The following is a 19,003-nucleotide window of genomic DNA, read 5'->3' on the forward strand; positions in this document are numbered from 1 at the left end:
ACCTGTTTAAGCTACCCAAACAAAGCACTAGAAAAGCATGGAGATTGTTGGAGCGTTCAGGTACATGTGTTCTCAAATTGAATAGTCAAGTCCTGCACAAAACTGTCAAGGCCTGTTTTTTCTTTTGCCAATGATCTTTTTGGGGCTGAAGGGCTATCCATAAGTACATCATCTAGTAGACATTTGAGATGTGGTGAAACTGAAGCCTGTATGCTTTTGTTCTCCCATCACATTGACTGTCTGTTTGCCCTTGTATTCTCTTAATATGTTACCCCACATCTTAATGCGTGAACAATATTTTATGACAAAAAAAGTTACTAAAAAGCTGTTTGCTGTATCTAACGTAGTTGTTAGCTAGAAGCACGTGACTTGCCAGGCGACACCTGTCATATGGTACTGATGTGGGGTTTCCCTGAAAGGAGTGCTGAGTGCCACTTGTATCAGCCCTGTCCTGGTGGCATTCTGATGAGCAAGTCGTTTCCAGGGGAGCCCCGCTGTGTGGGTAAAGTGGCCCTCCTGCTGGCTGTCCCAAGATCTGTTTTCACATCTTCTCTTCCCTGCTCGAGATAATTCTTCATTTCTACCTCCTCATCTCTTCCTATGACTGCTTCCTAACCTCAGCTGAACAAGAGATCTAGTGCCTATTTAAAATAAAAATAAAAATAAAAATCATAGCACAGCGTCAGATTGGTCAGATGTGCGCTGGGAGAAGCATGCAATGAAAAACAGAAGAGCTTTTTGAGATTAACAGTTTTTGAACTGCAGTACTAGCTGTCTTACAACAGGTTGTTTCCCCTTGTATCCCTTGTACATTCCCCATTATAGAATGTACATAATGATATTGATCTCTTTTGGAAAGTAAAAGTTGCAAGCTTAATATTGTTTTCGATAGAGAAAACAGGCAACCAAGGAATTGATTTTATCCACGAAGCTTTTGCTCTTCTGTTAGCAAAATCTCATATTTGACTTCCTGAAGTTTCAGCTAATGTTTTCATTGAGCAGTGTCTTAATATGTTTGAGTTTGAAAACATTTGGATTTGAACTGCTACGGATTCGTTCCACCTTCTCTTGTAGCTACCCGTTGTTTAATGCTGAACATTGCTCTCTCTGAAGCAGATGGCAGAACAGGATGTTGGCCTGTTGCAGGCACTAGTATATGCTGGTTTATTAGTTTGGATTTGAAGCTTGGGTTATGCTGAGATGCAAAACTGAACTGGATGGGCCAAAGTGCAGATATTTGTGGAAAGAAGCAGCTGCAGGTAGGCTTGTCAGAGGATGGTGGTTGTAGTGCAATGTGAATGCTCTTGAAAACCAAGCACTAAATATAGATCTGAAGACCTGACTTAGGAGAATAGGAATTCAATTTCATGCTAATTGGAATGTCTCTGTTTAGATGCAGAGGTTCCAGTAACTCAAGATCCTTTATATAGGAATAAAGATTTCATCAACACCAATGTAGTGTAGTTTCGTATTTCTAATGTGACGATTTCAGCTGCTGAAAGCTCAAACCGTTGTCTTTTCTTTGTATTTAGCTAACTGTTGAACTCAATAGTCCTAAGTAAGTTCGTTCTGTGTTAATATGAAAACATTTTTAGGATTTTTTTTCTTACTGTGAATACTCTAGCATAATCTGGTCATTCATTTAAACACTTCAAGTTGCTATTTATCCACATACAGGTGAAAGCAAAGCTTCATTTGTTCTCTTCTGGGGACCTGACTTGCAGGCATGCATGGAGACCTTTAGGTGCTGGCTGTTACTACAGTATAAGAGTTTGGTTTCTAAGATTTTTTCGGAACATGTAATTCCAGTGCATTTGGTACATACGGTGATATGTGCTGACTTTTTTTGTCAGATACAGACTTCAAGTGCAGGTCATCTGCACTTAGCTGTTGCAGTGTGTTTGTGTATTAACTGTCTTAATTGTTAAACATCTCATTTCAGTACGAGGATGTCGTCCTGGGAAGATTGTTCAGATGACCGAAGCAGAAGTTCGGGGCTTGTGCATAAAATCACGGGAAATATTTCTTAGCCAGCCTATTCTTCTGGAACTAGAGGCACCTCTGAAAATTTGTGGTACGTAAGCTTCATATATCTGTGTTCTGTGTAAGTGTACACACCTACGTAGGCTTAGTTGTATGCTAGTTGGAATGGAAAGAAAATCCAATGAAAAAGATACTGGGATAGGCTAATGACCTTGACTTGGGCAGTACAGATTAGTGATTGAGGTCTTTACAGTCTTAAATACCATTTTCAATGTAGATTGGATTAAGTCAAGAAAAGGCAGCTAACAGTTCTTCCTGGTACTGTGCAGGAGGAAGTTCTCTTGCTGATAAGAGCTGCCTGTGCTCTCTTCTAGTGCAAATTTTGCAACCTGTCACTTGTACTTCCCTAAGGACTGCTTGCGTGGAGCTGCTGCTACTCCTTAGATCATTATTTCAAAAAGCAGCTAGTTTTTTAAAAACAGAAAGAGCAAATCTTTGCTGTTGTACTTGTTCCCTTCAAAGCGTAAGCAAAACAAAGATCTTTATATGATATGAAATGAATTGCTTTTCTAGTCCTTGTTCAAAAATAGTGTTGAAGAAAGCATCAATGTTAAAAAAAAAAAAAAATCATAAATTAATCTGTTAACATGTAAAAATCCCTTGAGCTTTATAGCAGGTATTATCAAACAACATTGTCATCAAATATGGGTGAAACTGCTTTACATCTCTAAGCTCTTATAATATGCTGGACTTTTTCAAAAGTACACTGTTGTTATAGGTATGCAGGCTTGTTTAAAACTGTTAGTTAAGTATTGTAAATACTGACTTGTAATCATCCTTCAAGTTATTCACAGTAGACACAACCTTAGAAAGCAGTAAATTTATAGAATTAGGCTGCTTAAAACGTCAGAGTTAAAATTGTTACGGTCTTTGAGTTCGTTACTAGCATGCCCAAAGATGGATTGTCCTCTTTCTAGGCTTCCTCCTGGCAGGCCTAATGTGGCAATCTTCCTTACATTAAGAGAGGATATTACTAATTATTAAAACATAAAAATAAAATAATAGAAAAGTAGTAAAGACAAAGTCACTTTAAAATGACTAATTGCTTGGTAGGGTGGGGAGACAAAAACCAGACCAGCTTGTCTAATAACACAAAGGTGAAGGGAAAATCCAGCTTTAGCACATTGTCTTCATGCTAGGCTGAGGAAAAGACTACAGTAGTCTCATCATATTCTTAGATAAAGGAAAGGTGAAAACTCAAATATTCCGCATAAGTCAAAGTCTGCAAAGTATAATTAGCCTCCTTCAAAGTTAATTTCTCACTTCTTAAAATCTAGACAGCTGAAAGGACTCTTAAATGCACAATAAGGTAGCAAATGCACAGTTAGATAAGGCATTTGTTATTTTTAAATTAGATTCTAAACAAAGTGATAGCACATGGAAGTGTCAGGTGCATCTACATTTAGTATTAGAGCAATTGTCAAAGATGTATGTACTTCAAAGTGAAAGAGTGATGATGTCTTTCACCAAAGCAAATGAGGCAGCTGTACTACTTTGAACTACCATATAGTGTATTCAGACAGTGCTTGAGGGATCATTTATAGGACTGTCTTTTCTTGTAATCAAGTCAGTTCAAAATAAGCTTTTACATCTTGAATGGCTGCGTTCTAACGTAAGATGAAAGGTACTCTTATGTAAATGTCCATTTTAAAATAGTTGCAGCTTTTATCGTAAGGCTTCATATCTGACGGACTTCAACTTGTGCCCATATGAACCTGTATTTTAAAGTATCAACTGCCTTCAATGGAACAGTATTAAATGCTGAGGTCCCTTTACAAAATAAATTCTACAAAATGTAGAAACTTTACCCTTTAAGTCCTTTGGTCCTTCTGTCTCATATGTAACTGAAAGTAGTTCTAGGCAATAAATGTAATATTTATTTACGTGGTAATTGATTCTGATGGTGATGAAGTCTGAGTACTGATAAAACAGTTTCAGAGCACTAGACTCAACATCATGGTCACTTGTTGACAAATCTTCTATGTTTTCTTCTGATGACAACCTGGAGATTTCTAATATCAAGTAGACTAGAATTGTTCTTGTTGCAGTGCATGTGAAAATGATTTTAGCTGGTTGAACTTCAAAGTGCATGCAATTGGGTAATGCATAATATTTATCATTAAAAGAAAATGAGGATATAATTCCCCTCCTGGAGTAAAGAACAGCTTTTTTTTTTTTTTTTTTTTTTTTTAAAAAAAATACTGCCTAAAGAAGGAAGTGTTGAATTTATGCTTCGTTATTTTTTCCATAATAGAGCATCAACTAGTAACTGGAGTATGTAGCTATAAGACTTGAACTGGTGAGCATACAGGTCTGGGAATACCTTTTCAAGATTAAGGAAAAAGTTGTAGGCGTGGGGGTGTTGCTGCTTTTTTTAGTTTTATGGTATGGTTATGGAAGCTAATTCTCTACCGGAGAATAACTGTGCTTAATAAAAACAGGTATTTTTCCACAGAACAATAACAAAAGAGAAAATACATTTATGGCGTGCTTAGTGTAAGGGACTATGAGGTAGTCAATACTAGCAGCATATAGCCTGTAATGAAAATTTATTAGGTGGATTTTTTGCATTCAGTTACTCCAGTAATGAATTCTACAGTCAGCTGGAATACATCAGATGCATTGTATGAGTTCCTGTAGAGTGGCTTGGTATTATCTTTGACCTTATGGGCAGCTCAGATAGTTTACTTTTGGCTAGTCTGATAAGACATGGTGTTTTAATTGCTGCACAGAGCTGTCTCATGGAAAGCCTGCTTAATTTCGAAGGTGGCAGTGTGATGAGTAAGTTATTTTTCCTAAAATACTTCTGCAGGGTTGAATATCTTACGAAGGCTGTCAGCCTTTGGGTCTCTGTACTGTTTTTGTATAAGTAATTGCATCAAAAGAAATCCCTGTTCCCTGGCATTTAGGGTATCTTAGTACAGCAGTGTTATAGGAGGACAGGCAGTTGACCTTTGAAGTAAGTGCTCACTGCCAGCACAATGTTTGGTTTCTCTCCAGTTAATCTAGATGCTTTACTGACCTGTTGTTGCAATAAATAATGTGACTTAACTTTCTCTTAGTACATTGGCTTCCTGGCCAGGTAACTGTTCAATTAGAGATTTCTTTCTGACTTCGTTTTAATTTGAATAAATTAGAGCATGATTAGAAAGCTTAAGCTTAATTGAGAAGACTCCTTGTGTAGCTTTTGTTTTTCAGGTTTTCATAATTAGCAGTTCTGCATAGATTGTAAGTTACTTACAAATTTAAGTATTTACTAAATGCAATGTTAGCTTGGTTCTCACCTTTCTGATGCCTATTGCCAGTCTGTTTTTTAAATTAAAGCGTTTCTTTTAAGATTGGTTAATAAAAAGTGATTGACTGACTTAAGTTCTTGATGTGTCTGCTCTTCACACTGTTGCGCTAATTCTTGGTAAATGTTTTCTTATTCAGGTGATATTCATGGTCAGTATACAGACTTGCTTCGACTATTTGAATATGGAGGATTCCCGCCAGAAGCTAATTATCTTTTCCTTGGAGATTATGTAGACAGAGGCAAACAGTCTTTGGAAACAATTTGCCTACTCTTGGCATATAAAATCAAGTACCCAGAGAACTTCTTTCTCTTAAGAGGAAATCATGAGTGTGCTAGCATCAATCGGATCTATGGATTCTATGATGAATGTAAGCAAAGCCTGTTCCTTCTGAAAGCCTGTTATACTGTATGTTTTGGAAGCACTTCTAGTAGCGACTCTTAAACTGCAAGGGTTTCAGTATTCTGTGAACCTTCTTTGAAACTTTCTGAAAGTACCTACCAAAATAAGGTTAAACGCAAATATTTCTTCTTCTGCTGTCCTTGAAATACTATTGTGGGAGACGGAAACCTAAATGCACTGGAATATATCTCTGTAAAGATGTTTTGGTAATGTCCTTGGTCAGGTTGTGAAATGTATTGTAGGTTGGCTTCAAGAAAACAGCTGTCTCTTCCTAATGTCATGCACTGTTCTTGTAGGCAAGCGGAGGTTTAACATTAAGCTCTGGAAGACCTTCACAGACTGCTTTAACTGTCTGCCTATTGCAGCTATTGTGGATGAGAAGATCTTCTGCTGTCACGGAGGTAAGTTGGTGACTGCTTTTAAAGGCTGTGGCTAACCTGATCTTTGGGTTAATGTCATATCAAATGGAGCGTGCATTTGCATACCTGATATTTAGCTGGAGAGGCTTATCTTTATATTGTCTGTAAAGGTCATCATTATGTCTTGTGCTTTTCTGTGCACCTGGCAGCAGGCAGGTGTTATCCTAACCAGATACACGTGGCTGCCTTTGCCAAAGGGGTGTGTTTTAAGTATTTACATCAATATATCCCTCTTTGAAGGACACTGAATACTAGAACTCATGCCCGATTTGCTTCACTTGCCATAGCTAGGACTGCACGGACAGAGAGCAGTCACTTGGTGCTGTAGCAGTGAATTGAAAGAACAGATTTCATGAGTAACCTAATCTCTGTAGTCTTGGCCTTTTTAGCTGGTTTTGTAAGATGGAGGAAGAGACCTTTTTGCTCACATAATTAAGCTTGTTGCTTGAAGTAAGACTAACATTAGATCAGGTCAACCATGGCTTGCCCTGACTCCACAGAACCTTCCCTGCTGGAAAACCTACATTCTGCCGCCTGTCCCAGCGCTGCTCGATTCTGGTAGTGAACGAAGTGTTTGGTGTTGGTCTGCAAGAAGCTTGTGACTTCTCCCCATATCAGAACTTATTCAGGTGCTTTTCTTTGTACAAAGACTCTGTGCTTTTCTGAGCACTGATGCTTCTAGGTCTTTGAGACCTGGCAGAGTCCTGTCACAATTCAAACAATTGACAACACTTTCCAAACACTGTTGTAGTAGAAAGAGCCATCCCACCTTCTTGCAACTACCTCCATTATTAAGTAGCTTGCTGTCTTGTATCAAGTGATCCAGAAAGGACCTGGTAAGTGTCACACTGGCATTGTCAGTGAGGTGATTAGAGATAAGTGGAAGCGAGAGCCTTACAGAAACTTCTAGTTTGACTGAACAGCTCTGTTGGATCGTAAACATAGTGTGCACATGAAATTCCTGAAGAGATTTCTTGAGACTGAGGTTGTATTGATGACTGCTACCCTGCCCTTATTCTTCATGAGTATCTCTACAAGGGCTGTGCCTGCACGGAACGTGCAATAAAAATGATCCTGCCTTCTCTTGTATCTTGTATCAGAAGCTTCAGCATACGGTGCCTGCTAGTGTAAGCTTATCAGTCTTAAGCATAATATGCTCTGAGGTATTATCTTGTTTCTAAATGCAGAATTAATGCAGACAGTTGTGTCTATGCTGGTCTCCAGGTAGCACTGGCATATTAGAGAAATGCTTGGTTTATTATAGGAGCATTTCTTGTTCTCATTCTCATCGTTGTGGTGTGGTGTCTGTTTTTTTTTTTAAGGACTTGTTACCTGTATTATGAGTTAGATCTCAAAATTTTAAGAATGTAAGATACAAAACAGCATGCACAGAGGAAGTCATCAGCAATGGCTAAAAATGTGTCATAACTTTCAGAAAAAGCTGGCAAAGGAAGTGTTCCTTTGCTATTCTTGTACTACTTTGTATTTTGTTTTATTTGGGAAACAGAATGAGTGTTGACAAAATACAGGGGTGTTCCAGGTAAATAATTAAGCTTAGGTGGTGGAAGGCCATCAAGGATGCTTAGCAAGTAGAGTAGAATGCTGCATTCTATGACAAAACTAATAATACTTCAATGTTTATGTGCACTTCAGGTCTGAGTTACAAGCAGGAAGACTAGAAAGTTATTTTCAGGAAAAATGTGAAGCTTCGTTAACACTGGTGGGAGGGAGGAGAGGGTTTAACCTCTTTAAGAAAGGAGGAAGACTTTTCTTATGCATAGTATGCTTAGAGGATCCCCTTACGAAAAAACGGCATTTAATGTTTTATTAATTGTCCCTTAAATGTGTACAGGTTTCATCTGTAACTGAAATTACTGTCACTCACAAGCTGTAAAACAAAGTGAAAAGCTTACTAAATGTGCTGTGTGCTCTTGATAAATGAAAATGGCCCTTCAGCACTTGAGCTCTGCCCTTTTTCCACTCTTTTCCAATCCTGTCCAAAACTGCATTCCAGATCCCCTGAAGTCATGGATTGTCAACGCCTTTTCATGATGTTACTACTATAATAAACACTGAGGCAGCAGCACTAACCATACAACTCTGCTGGAGGTTGAAGCTAGCAGGTAGATATAAGGTAGGTGCCTTTTTTACTATATTGCGCATTTTTGCATAGTTTATTTTAAAAATATTGTCCTATGGGATATATAATAAAACTTTGCAAAACCGCATAACATAGTAAACAAAAGGCACCTAACTTACCCCAGTAGGCTATCTACAACAGCTTAAAATCCCAACTCAGCTTTTTTTACTCAGACTTCTGTGTTCTCTACATCACAATATGAGTCAAACCTTTCTTGCTATCCCTTTCTCCAAATGTTCACACTGCCAAAGGACCTTTCGTTGAAGTCTTCTCACTTGCCTCCTCCCCTCCTTGTTAAATCTTCCCTGTCTTTCCATGCTGTGCATAGAAGTAATATTCTGTGTTTTTTTTTCCCTCAAAGCTGTCCCCTCAGATAACTTCTTTGTTCTTTATCTCACTTCATTGAAGCTCATTCCATAACCATTCCCAGCTCTGCTTTGTATTCTGTATGGTATTGTTGTCTTTATGATGCCATGTGCTAGTTCTAATCTTTAGAGACTTTTTGTGATAACTTCCAAATTTCTACAAATTCAGCCCATGCTGTAGCATCATGTTGATGAAACACATTGGTCTGACCACATCAAATCTAATCTCGGCACTGAGAACCGTGTTAGTTTAGTAGAATGCTAGATAGAAGGTTTTCACACTCTGCAATCCTGTTTATCTTGTGACATTCCTGACATTAAATGTATGTTGAAGCTGGGGAGACTTCTTGATCTTCCGATGTCATATCCAGAGAGATCATAGGAGCTTTCTGGATTACACTCTAAAAATATGTAGCAATCACTTCACCAGCTCTACATGATGAGAGTGGTTTCAAATCTAGTGCCTGAACTTGATGAGTCTGCCAGGAGTAATGACAACTCATTTTCTGTTTTCCATTAGGAAAGGTGTGCTCTTACACTTCAAGAAGACAATATGCTGAATGGTATTTTTTCTGTGCTCAGCTGTCATTATGTGACAAGACAGCTTAATTCAACAGTGTACTTTGCAGTTTATTTTCAATCCATGGGTTGCAGCAGTCAGCATAGCAGGAGCAGCCTGACAGAGTTCTAGCAGCCTGTTTGCCTTAGCTCCTTGATGGGATGCTGATCGGGCACGGTTCTTGTCTGTAGATCTGAATTTCAGACATTAGCTATTCCTGTTTGGGCAAGGGAAGTTACGATACTTGGGGAAAAATGGCCTCTTGAATAGTTACAGAGGTCTACAAACATGCAGGTAGTTTTGTGGGTGTTTGGTGTTTTACAGCAGTGTAAAATAACAAAATTAACAGCTACAGCACTGAGACATGGTGTGTAATAACAGTTTACTTTTAAAGAACTTCATCTTTTGGGTGTAACCTGAAATGTTGAGAGCTGTAAGCCCGTGGAAAGTCACAAACTGGTTGTGCTAACATCAGTGAAACTGCCCATTACTGTGTCAGGGTGTGGTGCTCGCTGGAACCTACACACCTTTGTGCTAATGTACTCTGCATGCAAATGGGTCAGGTTTGGGGAGGGAAAAGTGATAGGGTTGGTTGAAGTTTAAAAGCTGGTTATCTGTTTGAATTTGTTACTCTCCCTGTATTGTTGTGCAAGTAGAACTGGCTTAAACGTCTTTGTGACAGTATTATCAAAAGATTCACCTTTCACAACCTCAGGGTATTGTCAACAAGCTGATGAGGACAGAAAGCTTTTATCATGAAACCACTCGTAAGATTTCAGCTTTTTTTTGTTAATATTTGAAGGAAAGTTCCTCAGGCCCTTCGTTACATCAGATGTGTTGGAGTCATTGTTCATCCAACACATACATTGCCACTGTCCAAACCTGGATGTTAGCTGAAGTTACTCTATGTGGTGACTCCCCTCCAGTGACAGGTTTCCTGTCACGTTCAAAGTTCTGGACTGTCCAAAATGGATATGGCTTGCTAATACAGAACATTTTATCACCTTAGCACTACAGGCACTCTTGCTTTATTTTATGAACTTGTCATAGGTCACTTAAGTATTCAACTCACTTCCTTAGCTTTAGTTAAGGTCATGTTAAGATCCCAGAACATCTAGTAGACTTTTGTCATGCCTGTGTGCCAAGTAAAACAGTTCTGGAGTGCATACCTGAGCAGTTCAGAGTATCTTTGGAACCCCATCCTTTGGCTGTAAGTACATGTTAATATGACAAAACTATGCAAGAAGAGGTGTGTTCTGTGTGATAAATGACTTGACTCATCAAGGTACTGTGGTTTTATAAATGACTAAGCAGCTAAGCTGTAGTAGATGACTACTTGACTGACTACCTTTGTGCTCCTGATCTATTGCAGTTGCAAAATCTAGTATTCGTTGACAGCACCCAGTGACTGCAGCTCAACTGATGGGTGGTAGCACACTGAAACTTGCTTACAGTTTTAGTCATACCTGCAGGCTGCTTTGGCTTGTGGTCTTTTAAAGCTGGTAGGGTATTTTCCTGTAGCTTTTTGAAAGTAAGTTGCTTGCAAAGAAGGTAATCTGCATCCACTTTAATTGTCCTGGCTTTCTCTCTAGTGCACTGTTAAAGAGAGCATACACTTAACTGTAGAGTTCTGTGCTGTGTGGCATGGTAGGAAAACAGTTGAAACTTAGTAATTTCACTTATGTTATTCTGTGTCCTGTTCAGGAGCTTAATGGTCTTGTAGAAAGCTGTTTTGTTTATATTACAGTGGAAACAATGGGTGCTGTGTGACTTTGAACCTTTGTTTGTTCACTGGAACCCTTTTTTACAGGTAAAATGTGTTTATAAAGCACTTGGGTTTTTTGTACTTACAGGACTGTCTCCAGATCTCCAGTCAATGGAGCAGATCCGGAGAATTATGAGACCTACAGATGTTCCTGACACAGGTGAGTGACATGGAGTTTACTGTAAATTGGTATTAGTGATGAAATGAGTTTAATCAGTTTCTGTATGGGCAGTGCACTGACTGAAGTCATTAACTCGGTTCAATATTCGCTGACTTTCTTGCGGGACACGAGTCTTGTTCGTCATGATGGCTCAGTTATCTGGTACTGCTAGAGGTTATTGCCCACATCATTATTGCTTGTTATAACAGACTGAGACATCCTACCCAAGCCTTCCTTAAACTCAGAAATCTAATGGAAGATCAAATTAAACTCAACAGCTTCTTCTTTTTCTTTCTTTGACCAGGCTAGGCACACCCAAACATTATCGTCTATCAAAGAAGATAACCGTTTAAAGGTTGCTGAGTAGTATTTGAAGTATTTGGGCTTCTCTTTACTTGGGGCCAGTAGTGTCTCCTTCCTCTTCAGATTTGTAAAGTATAGCCACTTCAGAGCAATGGGAATTTCATTGCTTATATCAATAAACCAGTCATTCGATTTTCTTCTGCTAATTAGTGCAATGCGTTTAGTGTTAATGCATAGGAGTAATTCAGGGTCTGATTTCAATATCCATTGTCCCTTAACTATACTTCACTACAAGCTGGTATATGCACACTTGAAACTGAGATGCGTTGCTAGATGAAGTAGTCATTTATAATACAGAAACACTCAAGTTCTTCCTCATGCTATTTATAATTCACTCCATATCAACATAAATGTCAGTACAAATGAGTCAAACTTTACATTTATCAGATCTTTCAGAAAAGGTAGTTTTATTCAACAGGCTAATACTACTGCTTGAGCCACCCCCACTTCAGGAATGCCCTTGCAGAATGTAATTCCAGTTTCCATGGACACTCCACTGAAATAATGCATTCCTAGTACCTACTAAAAATAAGCACAGTTTTTTTTAAAAAAAAGCTTTTGATCTACCGAGTGGTTTGCTGTCTTCATTTTGCTCTCAGAAGCAATAGCCAGATGTTTACCAGTAGAGGTAAAAGTGACAGTGACATAGAAGGACTTTGTTTTTGTGGGCCTACTTAAGGCAACTGATGGAAGTAAATATTGTGGAAAATAACCAGAAGCAGTCTTGCTGCTGTGAAAGTTACGAATTCTTAAAAGCTACCCATTTCTAGAGGGATGCTGCTTCGTGAATGCTTGTGTTGATGTAGAAATTACTAGTAGATGTTCTTGTGGCTTGTGCTGGTAAGATTAGATCAATTAGACCATTACGATAGCTTCTTGTAGTCTAATGGAAAAAGCCTGTGCAACATCAGTTGCAGTTTCAAGATCTCTTGTTTTGGTGGCTTTTTCATGGGATTTGGGAAGCTGTTTGCTCAAATCTAAGTCTGTATTCCAACTTAAATCACTTGCTCTAGTAGCACTTGTAGTTGCATTTTGTGAGGTCAAGGTATTCTGGTTGGCGTTGCTGACCAGTCGCTTATTAGGAAACTTTAGCTCCTTTTGTGCAATCTTGAATATCTTGAAGCTGTGTTCTGGTGTTCTTCCAGCCAGCCTAACCTATTGTCATGGTAGGTGTTGTACGTTAAAATAAACCTGTTGGGGTGGCAAGGTTTAATTTTAGTTGTATAGATGGGACAAGCTTGTTGCAGGGTTGTGTTACACATCTGTTAAAAGATGATAGGACAAATTAGCTTACAACCGTGTATGACCCAAAAGATTATTTGATCTCGGGGGGAGAAGAGAAGAGGAAGTCTTCCGAAGCAGTTGAGACGAGCAGCTTCTGCCACTAGTTAGAAATGTCTTGCTAAGAAACCACCAGGGATTGCAGTGAAACTATTGTGTTTTGAAAAATGTTATATTCTGTATAGAACTGAATTTCAGTAAATTTTCATCAAATTATGTCTGTATTCAGTAATTTATTTCTGGATAGATATTTAAAATGGAGTTCTACTTGCTCTGTTACATCTTTCAAAAGCAAATCAAATAAATGCAAGCTTCTAGGGAGGAACTGTAACTGTTGCCAAAAAGCATTTGATAGCTGTGTATAAAGACAAAATAGTCCAGTTGCACAACAAGTTTCTGACATTGATTTTTACTTGAATATAACTTGCAGGATCTTTTATTTTCAAAAGTGTCTTCATTATTTTGTGTAGCTAATAACTTGGCTTAGCTGGAAATCAAACTTTGAGTGCTAGATAGAGAGCCTGTTGTGTCTCCTGGGTTGTGAAACAATGTTCTTAAGTACTTTAATACCTAAGGGTTAGTCATTGTCAGTAAAGAAAGTACTGTTCAATGCAAACTGAGATACAGTTTGAATGCTCTTTGGCTTGTTTGTATTGCAGCTGTGTTGGCCTGAGGCATTGCAGTTGAACAAAAGGATCCTCTTCAGTACACAGTTTTAACTCCAGTGTTAACTGACCTTTCATTGGCAGCACAGTGCTGCCAACAGATTTGGTTTTGACATGTGCTTCACCAGTGCTAAAAATTATGAAGTTTTTTATTACTTGAATTTAGGTTCCAAACTGATTGGCACGAAGCTTTTTGAAAAGTCAGAGGAAGTCCAATTAAGCTGAAAGTGCTACTTGAAACCATTTACGTGAATTTTGTTTTGATAAATTCCGATTTAGTCACGGTTACTAAGGTATTGTAAGAAAGCTTTGACATTCGGAAGCTTGTAGTACAAATTTGTTTGTGGTATTTCTGATCGGTCCTGCACAGAATACTACAATTTGCTGTGACTTTCAAACTAAGCTTGCTTGGTGAGCTGTGAAATTGATGGTTGTCTTTTAAAGTGCACTCATTGCAGTATTTTTGAACTCTTCAAATGCTCACTGTAAATATGCTGAATATTGCAATTAAGTATTATTTCAGGGAGATGTTTGGCTCTGCTTTGCTTCATCTGAAGGTACTGTCCTTTGTAAAGGAACAAATCCTGACCTATACTCCAGGCTTTTGCAGACATCTTTTGTCTCAGTCAAAATTCAAATATTGCTGTATTTGTTCCAAAGGAGATTTTTGTTTGGTTGTGTGTTTTTACATGTGTTTTTTCCCCTAGGAGATCTGCTCTAATAGTTATGGTAAAACTGTTTTATTTGTAGAACGGTACTGCCTAAGACTAACATCTTCACTTGTATTATCTTTCAAAGGCTTGCTGTGTGACCTGCTGTGGTCTGACCCAGACAAAGATGTGCAAGGTTGGGGTGAAAACGATCGTGGGGTCTCTTTCACTTTTGGTGCTGATGTGGTCAGTAAATTTCTGAATCGTCATGATCTGGATTTGATCTGTCGAGCTCACCAGGTATGAATTACTTTGTTGTTGCTTAAAACTTTCCCTTCTACAATTTATGGTGTTTTGGTGTTGGTTATCTTTTAGGACACATTTAAACTTACTTGGTGTTGCTTTACTTTCAGAAAAAGAAAACTGTCCATAATAAAAGAAATATAAGGCTGCATCCTTCTGTTGTCTCCTAGTGAACCGAGTTTCTAATATCAGTGAAGTGGAATATTAACAATACATTTCTTCAGTGATGGATCTCGTTTGTCTGTCAGACTATTTTATGTGAATATTAGGGATGAAATGTCTAGGCTTAAAGTGGCAAAGTAACAAACTCAGGAACCACACTGAAGTTTCAGAGTTGTTCCACTTCAATACTGGGTAGTTCTTAAGTAATTGTGGCTTAAATGATCTCTACTTGACTTCATGGAAGTATTCAGTAGATTTTTGAATGCTTCTAGAAGTCTGTACATAAAATCTTGCACTGCTGCCTTTATTTTAGTTCAGTAACCTAGAGTACTTTGGCATAGGTTTGCTTGACTTGCTGAAATGCGGAGAAAGCAGGGTTATTTTTGGCACTGACAGTCTTTAAGTACACTTTTTTGTTTGCAATTTTTATCAAGTTATTTTAAGCAAGTATCCTGGTTAGATGGACATCAGGTTTCAGTTTCTTGTGTAACATTTCAGTTTCATTATATAGTTAATTTAAAAAGCTCTGGCATGCTGTGAAGGTAAGGTACGTTTTTAATCGTGGTATGGCTAAGATTGGGTACCCTATCATAACACTTAAATACTTCTAACAGTTTTACTGCAAAAAATACTAGTATGCAGGATAGATGTTGAGATTTCTCAACTGCAGATTAAGATTCCTTTCTGTGTTCATGTATTTGCTTCAGCTCTTTGTAAAAAAAAAAAAAAAAAAAGTATAACATCTTTCAAAAGACCCCAGCAATTGGACTAAATTGAGCAGCATTCTGATGTGCACTGATTTCAGTGTGTTATAGTGCAAGGCTTCTGTTTTGGGGAAGAGGGAATATCCTTAGTTGCTACGTTGTACTGCTTGCTCTATTTGAAAGGCGAATTGTGCTCTTAGAGAAAGCACAGCAGAAGCACCTTGCTTTTAGATGTCAAAATTGACAAAAGACTATACTTAGTCTCATGCTGACTGCACAAAACTTAAGTAAAACTTCATGGTTCAGTTGCAGTGAAGGTAGTATCCAGACATCTTGTGCTCTGAACTAACGTGTCAAATGTGTCCAAATTCAGGGTATAACCAATAAAATGCTGGGAATTCATAAAGTGGCAGTGCATAATCGGACTTCCAAGTATAAAAATGCTAAACAGGGAAGCTGATGCATAGTTAATGTTGGAGTTGTCAGTCAGTTGAAGGTACACGATCTGGCATTCACTGTCCAGATATTCAAAAATGACTGAAACTGTCCTGTTTGAAAGCTGAGACAAAAAACACCTGTTTAGTGAATTCTATTCATAAAAGTTCTGTTTGTCTCAAGACTGGCCTTCTTCTTCAGTGCATGTCTTTTCGTTTGTGAGCTGTATAATCTCTCTGGTGTTGACAGGTGGTTGAAGATGGATATGAATTCTTTGCTAAACGACAGTTGGTCACCCTATTCTCAGCTCCAAATTATTGTGGAGAGTTTGACAATGCAGGGGGCATGATGAGTGTGGATGAAACTCTGATGTGTTCCTTTCAGGTATGATATATTTGTACACTAAGTATTCCTGTAAGTGTTGGACTGTATAGACTGAATTAGTCTGCTTGTTGACGTGCTTATGGTTAGACTGCGTTGATATATTTGAGGTACAGAAATGGTGTCACAGCAGGCTGATCTCTGTGGACAGAGAAGTAGAATTACAAACCAACTATTCCCCAGACAACCGCATGAGATTTGTCGTTTTCCAAACTCCTAAGTATTAGTTACTACCGCTACTTAGATCCTCATTTCACTGTTACTCAGGTGATTCTTTAGTCTTACCTAGTGATTGGAGTACCTAATTATGCAGACTAATAGCATCCTTTCAGTTTGGTTATTCTGTTCAGGTTTTATTCTGTACTCCTCCTTGGATGTGGTGTTTTCAGCTCCTTTGCTCCCCACTGTCTTCCCCACCCCAGCATAATGGCAGAACTAGAGGGATTTAGAAGTAAATTTAGTTTCGCATACTGCTGTTGTACATAGGATTCAGAAACTGGTAGGCTCATACTGTGATTTCCAGCTCCCCACCCTGTTCCTGCTGATTGAGATTTCGTATTGGCTTAGTGGCATTTGAAATGTTCTCAGCTGTCAGTGACTCAAAAGAACTTCTTTATTTTCTCTAAGATATTGAAACCATCTGAAAAGAAAGCCAAGTACCAGTATGGCGGACTGAATTCCGGACGTCCGGTCACTCCACCTCGCACAGCTAATCCACCGAAGAAGAGGTGAAGAAAGGAATATTGTAGAAACACCATCAGATCTGTCAAGGACAAAACTCCATAATACAGTATATAATAAGTGTGCACTGTAAAACCATCCAGCCATTTGACACCCTTTATGATGTCACACGTTTAACTTAAAGAGACGGGTAAAGGATCTTTATTAATTTTTCTAGTAGAAAGATGTGCGACACTGTATTGTAACAAGTATAGCTCCAAGTTCTAATATCCAGCATAGTTTAAAAAAAAAAGTATTAAAAAAAAACTATTGCAACTACATATTCACACTTACCACGGTTTTTAAAGTTGACCAACATCCCAGTTAAAACTTGATGTAATAGTTAAACCAGATGAGAGCATGATGTTCCATTTGTGTAATGTGGTCTTATTGTTGCTTGATTGCTTTTACTTTGGTTATTTTGTAGCTAGAATGATGCAAATATGGTATCTAGTCATACTCCCTGGCTCTCTTTGAATTTGAAATAAGAAAGGGGCTTTTTAGAACAGCCATTGATCTTTTATCCTCCCCCTAACTTCATGTTACTCATAATAATGCCGCGCAAATATGTGCCCCCCGTTATAATGCAAAGTTTATAGTACAGTAGTGATTAAAAGGCAAACTAATTGCAACGTGCCCAGACTGGATAGCTTGACAGCCAACGTAAATTGGAACAAAAACCTGTCTTGACTTTTTAACTTAAACTGCCACACGATGAATTTGTGCACTACACTATTTTAAATTATTGACATTACACTGTGCTATGGCACTTCATTTAACTTAGGACAAAAATGGTATTGCCTATGAGTTGGTAACTTGATTATGTGGTACCTTGGCTTTAGTTTTATTAGCATGAAACACCTTTTGGCATGCTTAGCTTCCAGGTAACTCCCTACCTGCATCAGAATTCATCTTGCATAGTTCCACAGAACATGAAGATCCTTATTTGCTAAGCCTTTGACAGCTGACATTCTTTTTCATAAGAGGGTGTATTTAAATGGATGTTCATCAGTGGACAGCGGGTTGGCTGACTAGTGGTGAGCTAAAACTGCTAAATGAATGTCCGATGTGATTATAAGGCTTATGTCACTAAAGATTATATCCTTTGGATTTTCATGATCAAATTTCATATACTATTGTATAGACTTCTGCTTTGTAGTGTACTATAGTAGCAATAATTTCTGTACATGATCAAGAGTTATGCAGTATTTCTTTTCAGTTCTCTCCTTTTTCAAAAGGGTAAAGATTGGCAAATGGTGAGATACAGAGAAGTTTATAGTAGGATACGTGAAAGGCACAGATTTGTGATGCTTTGGGATGCAATACAAAAGCTTTTATTGAATATTGTTGAATTTGTAAGATTCTTTGGGGGAAGGCTGCAGATTTATACCATTCTAAATGTGCATCAGTAGATGTAAAACTCTTGACTTCAGTATCGTCTTTGAAAATGTTAAATTGAAGATTCTGATAACTTACATTTTATGAACTGGCACATTATATAATGCAAGAGTTATATTGATTTCTGACACAGTGAGCAAGTTCTTCAAAATGGATTTAAGTCTCTTTTCTAATTCCATTTTTGTTTTAAATGCATATTTTAAATGTAGTTTTTTTCATTTAGTAAAAGTTGTCTAATTCATTTGAATGAAGTCTGACTGGTTATTTTTTACTACTGTTTACTGTTAGTCAATGATGTGGGCTTTTTTAAAAAAAAAATAGCATATATGTTACTCATTTATGTTGGATTGGTCTGTGGTTTTGAACGATGGTTTAATTTACCCCATCTTGAAGCAAGTTGACTACATAGCATCAAATGTAGAGGTAGTTTTCATCTGGTACTGATGCTTGTTTTTGCAAGTTGATGATGACAGCAGTGTGTGAGAGTATTGTTGGGTTCTTCACAAGGTTATTGACGAGATCTATTATGTAGACATTGATGAGGTAACTTGGTGCTCTTCAGTCATTGCTTACTTGAGGTTTGGTTTTACGAGTTCTGAAACGTTTTTTTTTGCCAAGTGCCAGCCTGTTACAAGAAATGTCGTTACCGAACAGCTGGATTAACGCTTTCTTATTTTTTCCTTAGTTTCTGGAACAGTGTCTTCTGTATGAAATGTCCAGGTGTAAAGCTGTATTTGTGAGTACCTAACGTGCTCACTTTTACTACAGAAGCTGCTGCAAGGGGAGAATCTTCAG

At 38.0% G+C, this 19,003-nt stretch overlaps 1 protein-coding gene across 1 annotated transcript in view; it reads left to right on the top strand.

Annotated features, from left to right (window-relative positions):
* The window catches only part of PPP1CB (protein phosphatase 1 catalytic subunit beta), a 28,802-nt gene extending 10,347 nt beyond the window's left edge, over window positions 1–18,455 (top strand). Inside the window, exons 2-8 of the mRNA XM_068676636.1 lie at window positions 1,943–2,074; window positions 5,476–5,706; window positions 6,035–6,139; window positions 11,075–11,146; window positions 14,254–14,405; window positions 15,959–16,093; window positions 16,718–18,455. Coding sequence (XP_068532737.1) covers window positions 1,943–2,074; window positions 5,476–5,706; window positions 6,035–6,139; window positions 11,075–11,146; window positions 14,254–14,405; window positions 15,959–16,093; window positions 16,718–16,822 — 932 coding nt within the window. The 3' untranslated portion in view covers window positions 16,823–18,455. The remainder of the gene's footprint in view (window positions 1–1,942; window positions 2,075–5,475; window positions 5,707–6,034; window positions 6,140–11,074; window positions 11,147–14,253; window positions 14,406–15,958; window positions 16,094–16,717) is intronic.
* Window positions 18,456–19,003: the final 548 nt, after the last annotated feature.

Source organism: Anas acuta, chromosome 3 (genome assembly GCF_963932015.1).
Source record: "Anas acuta chromosome 3, bAnaAcu1.1, whole genome shotgun sequence".
Taxonomy (NCBI): domain Eukaryota; kingdom Metazoa; phylum Chordata; class Aves; order Anseriformes; family Anatidae; genus Anas; species Anas acuta.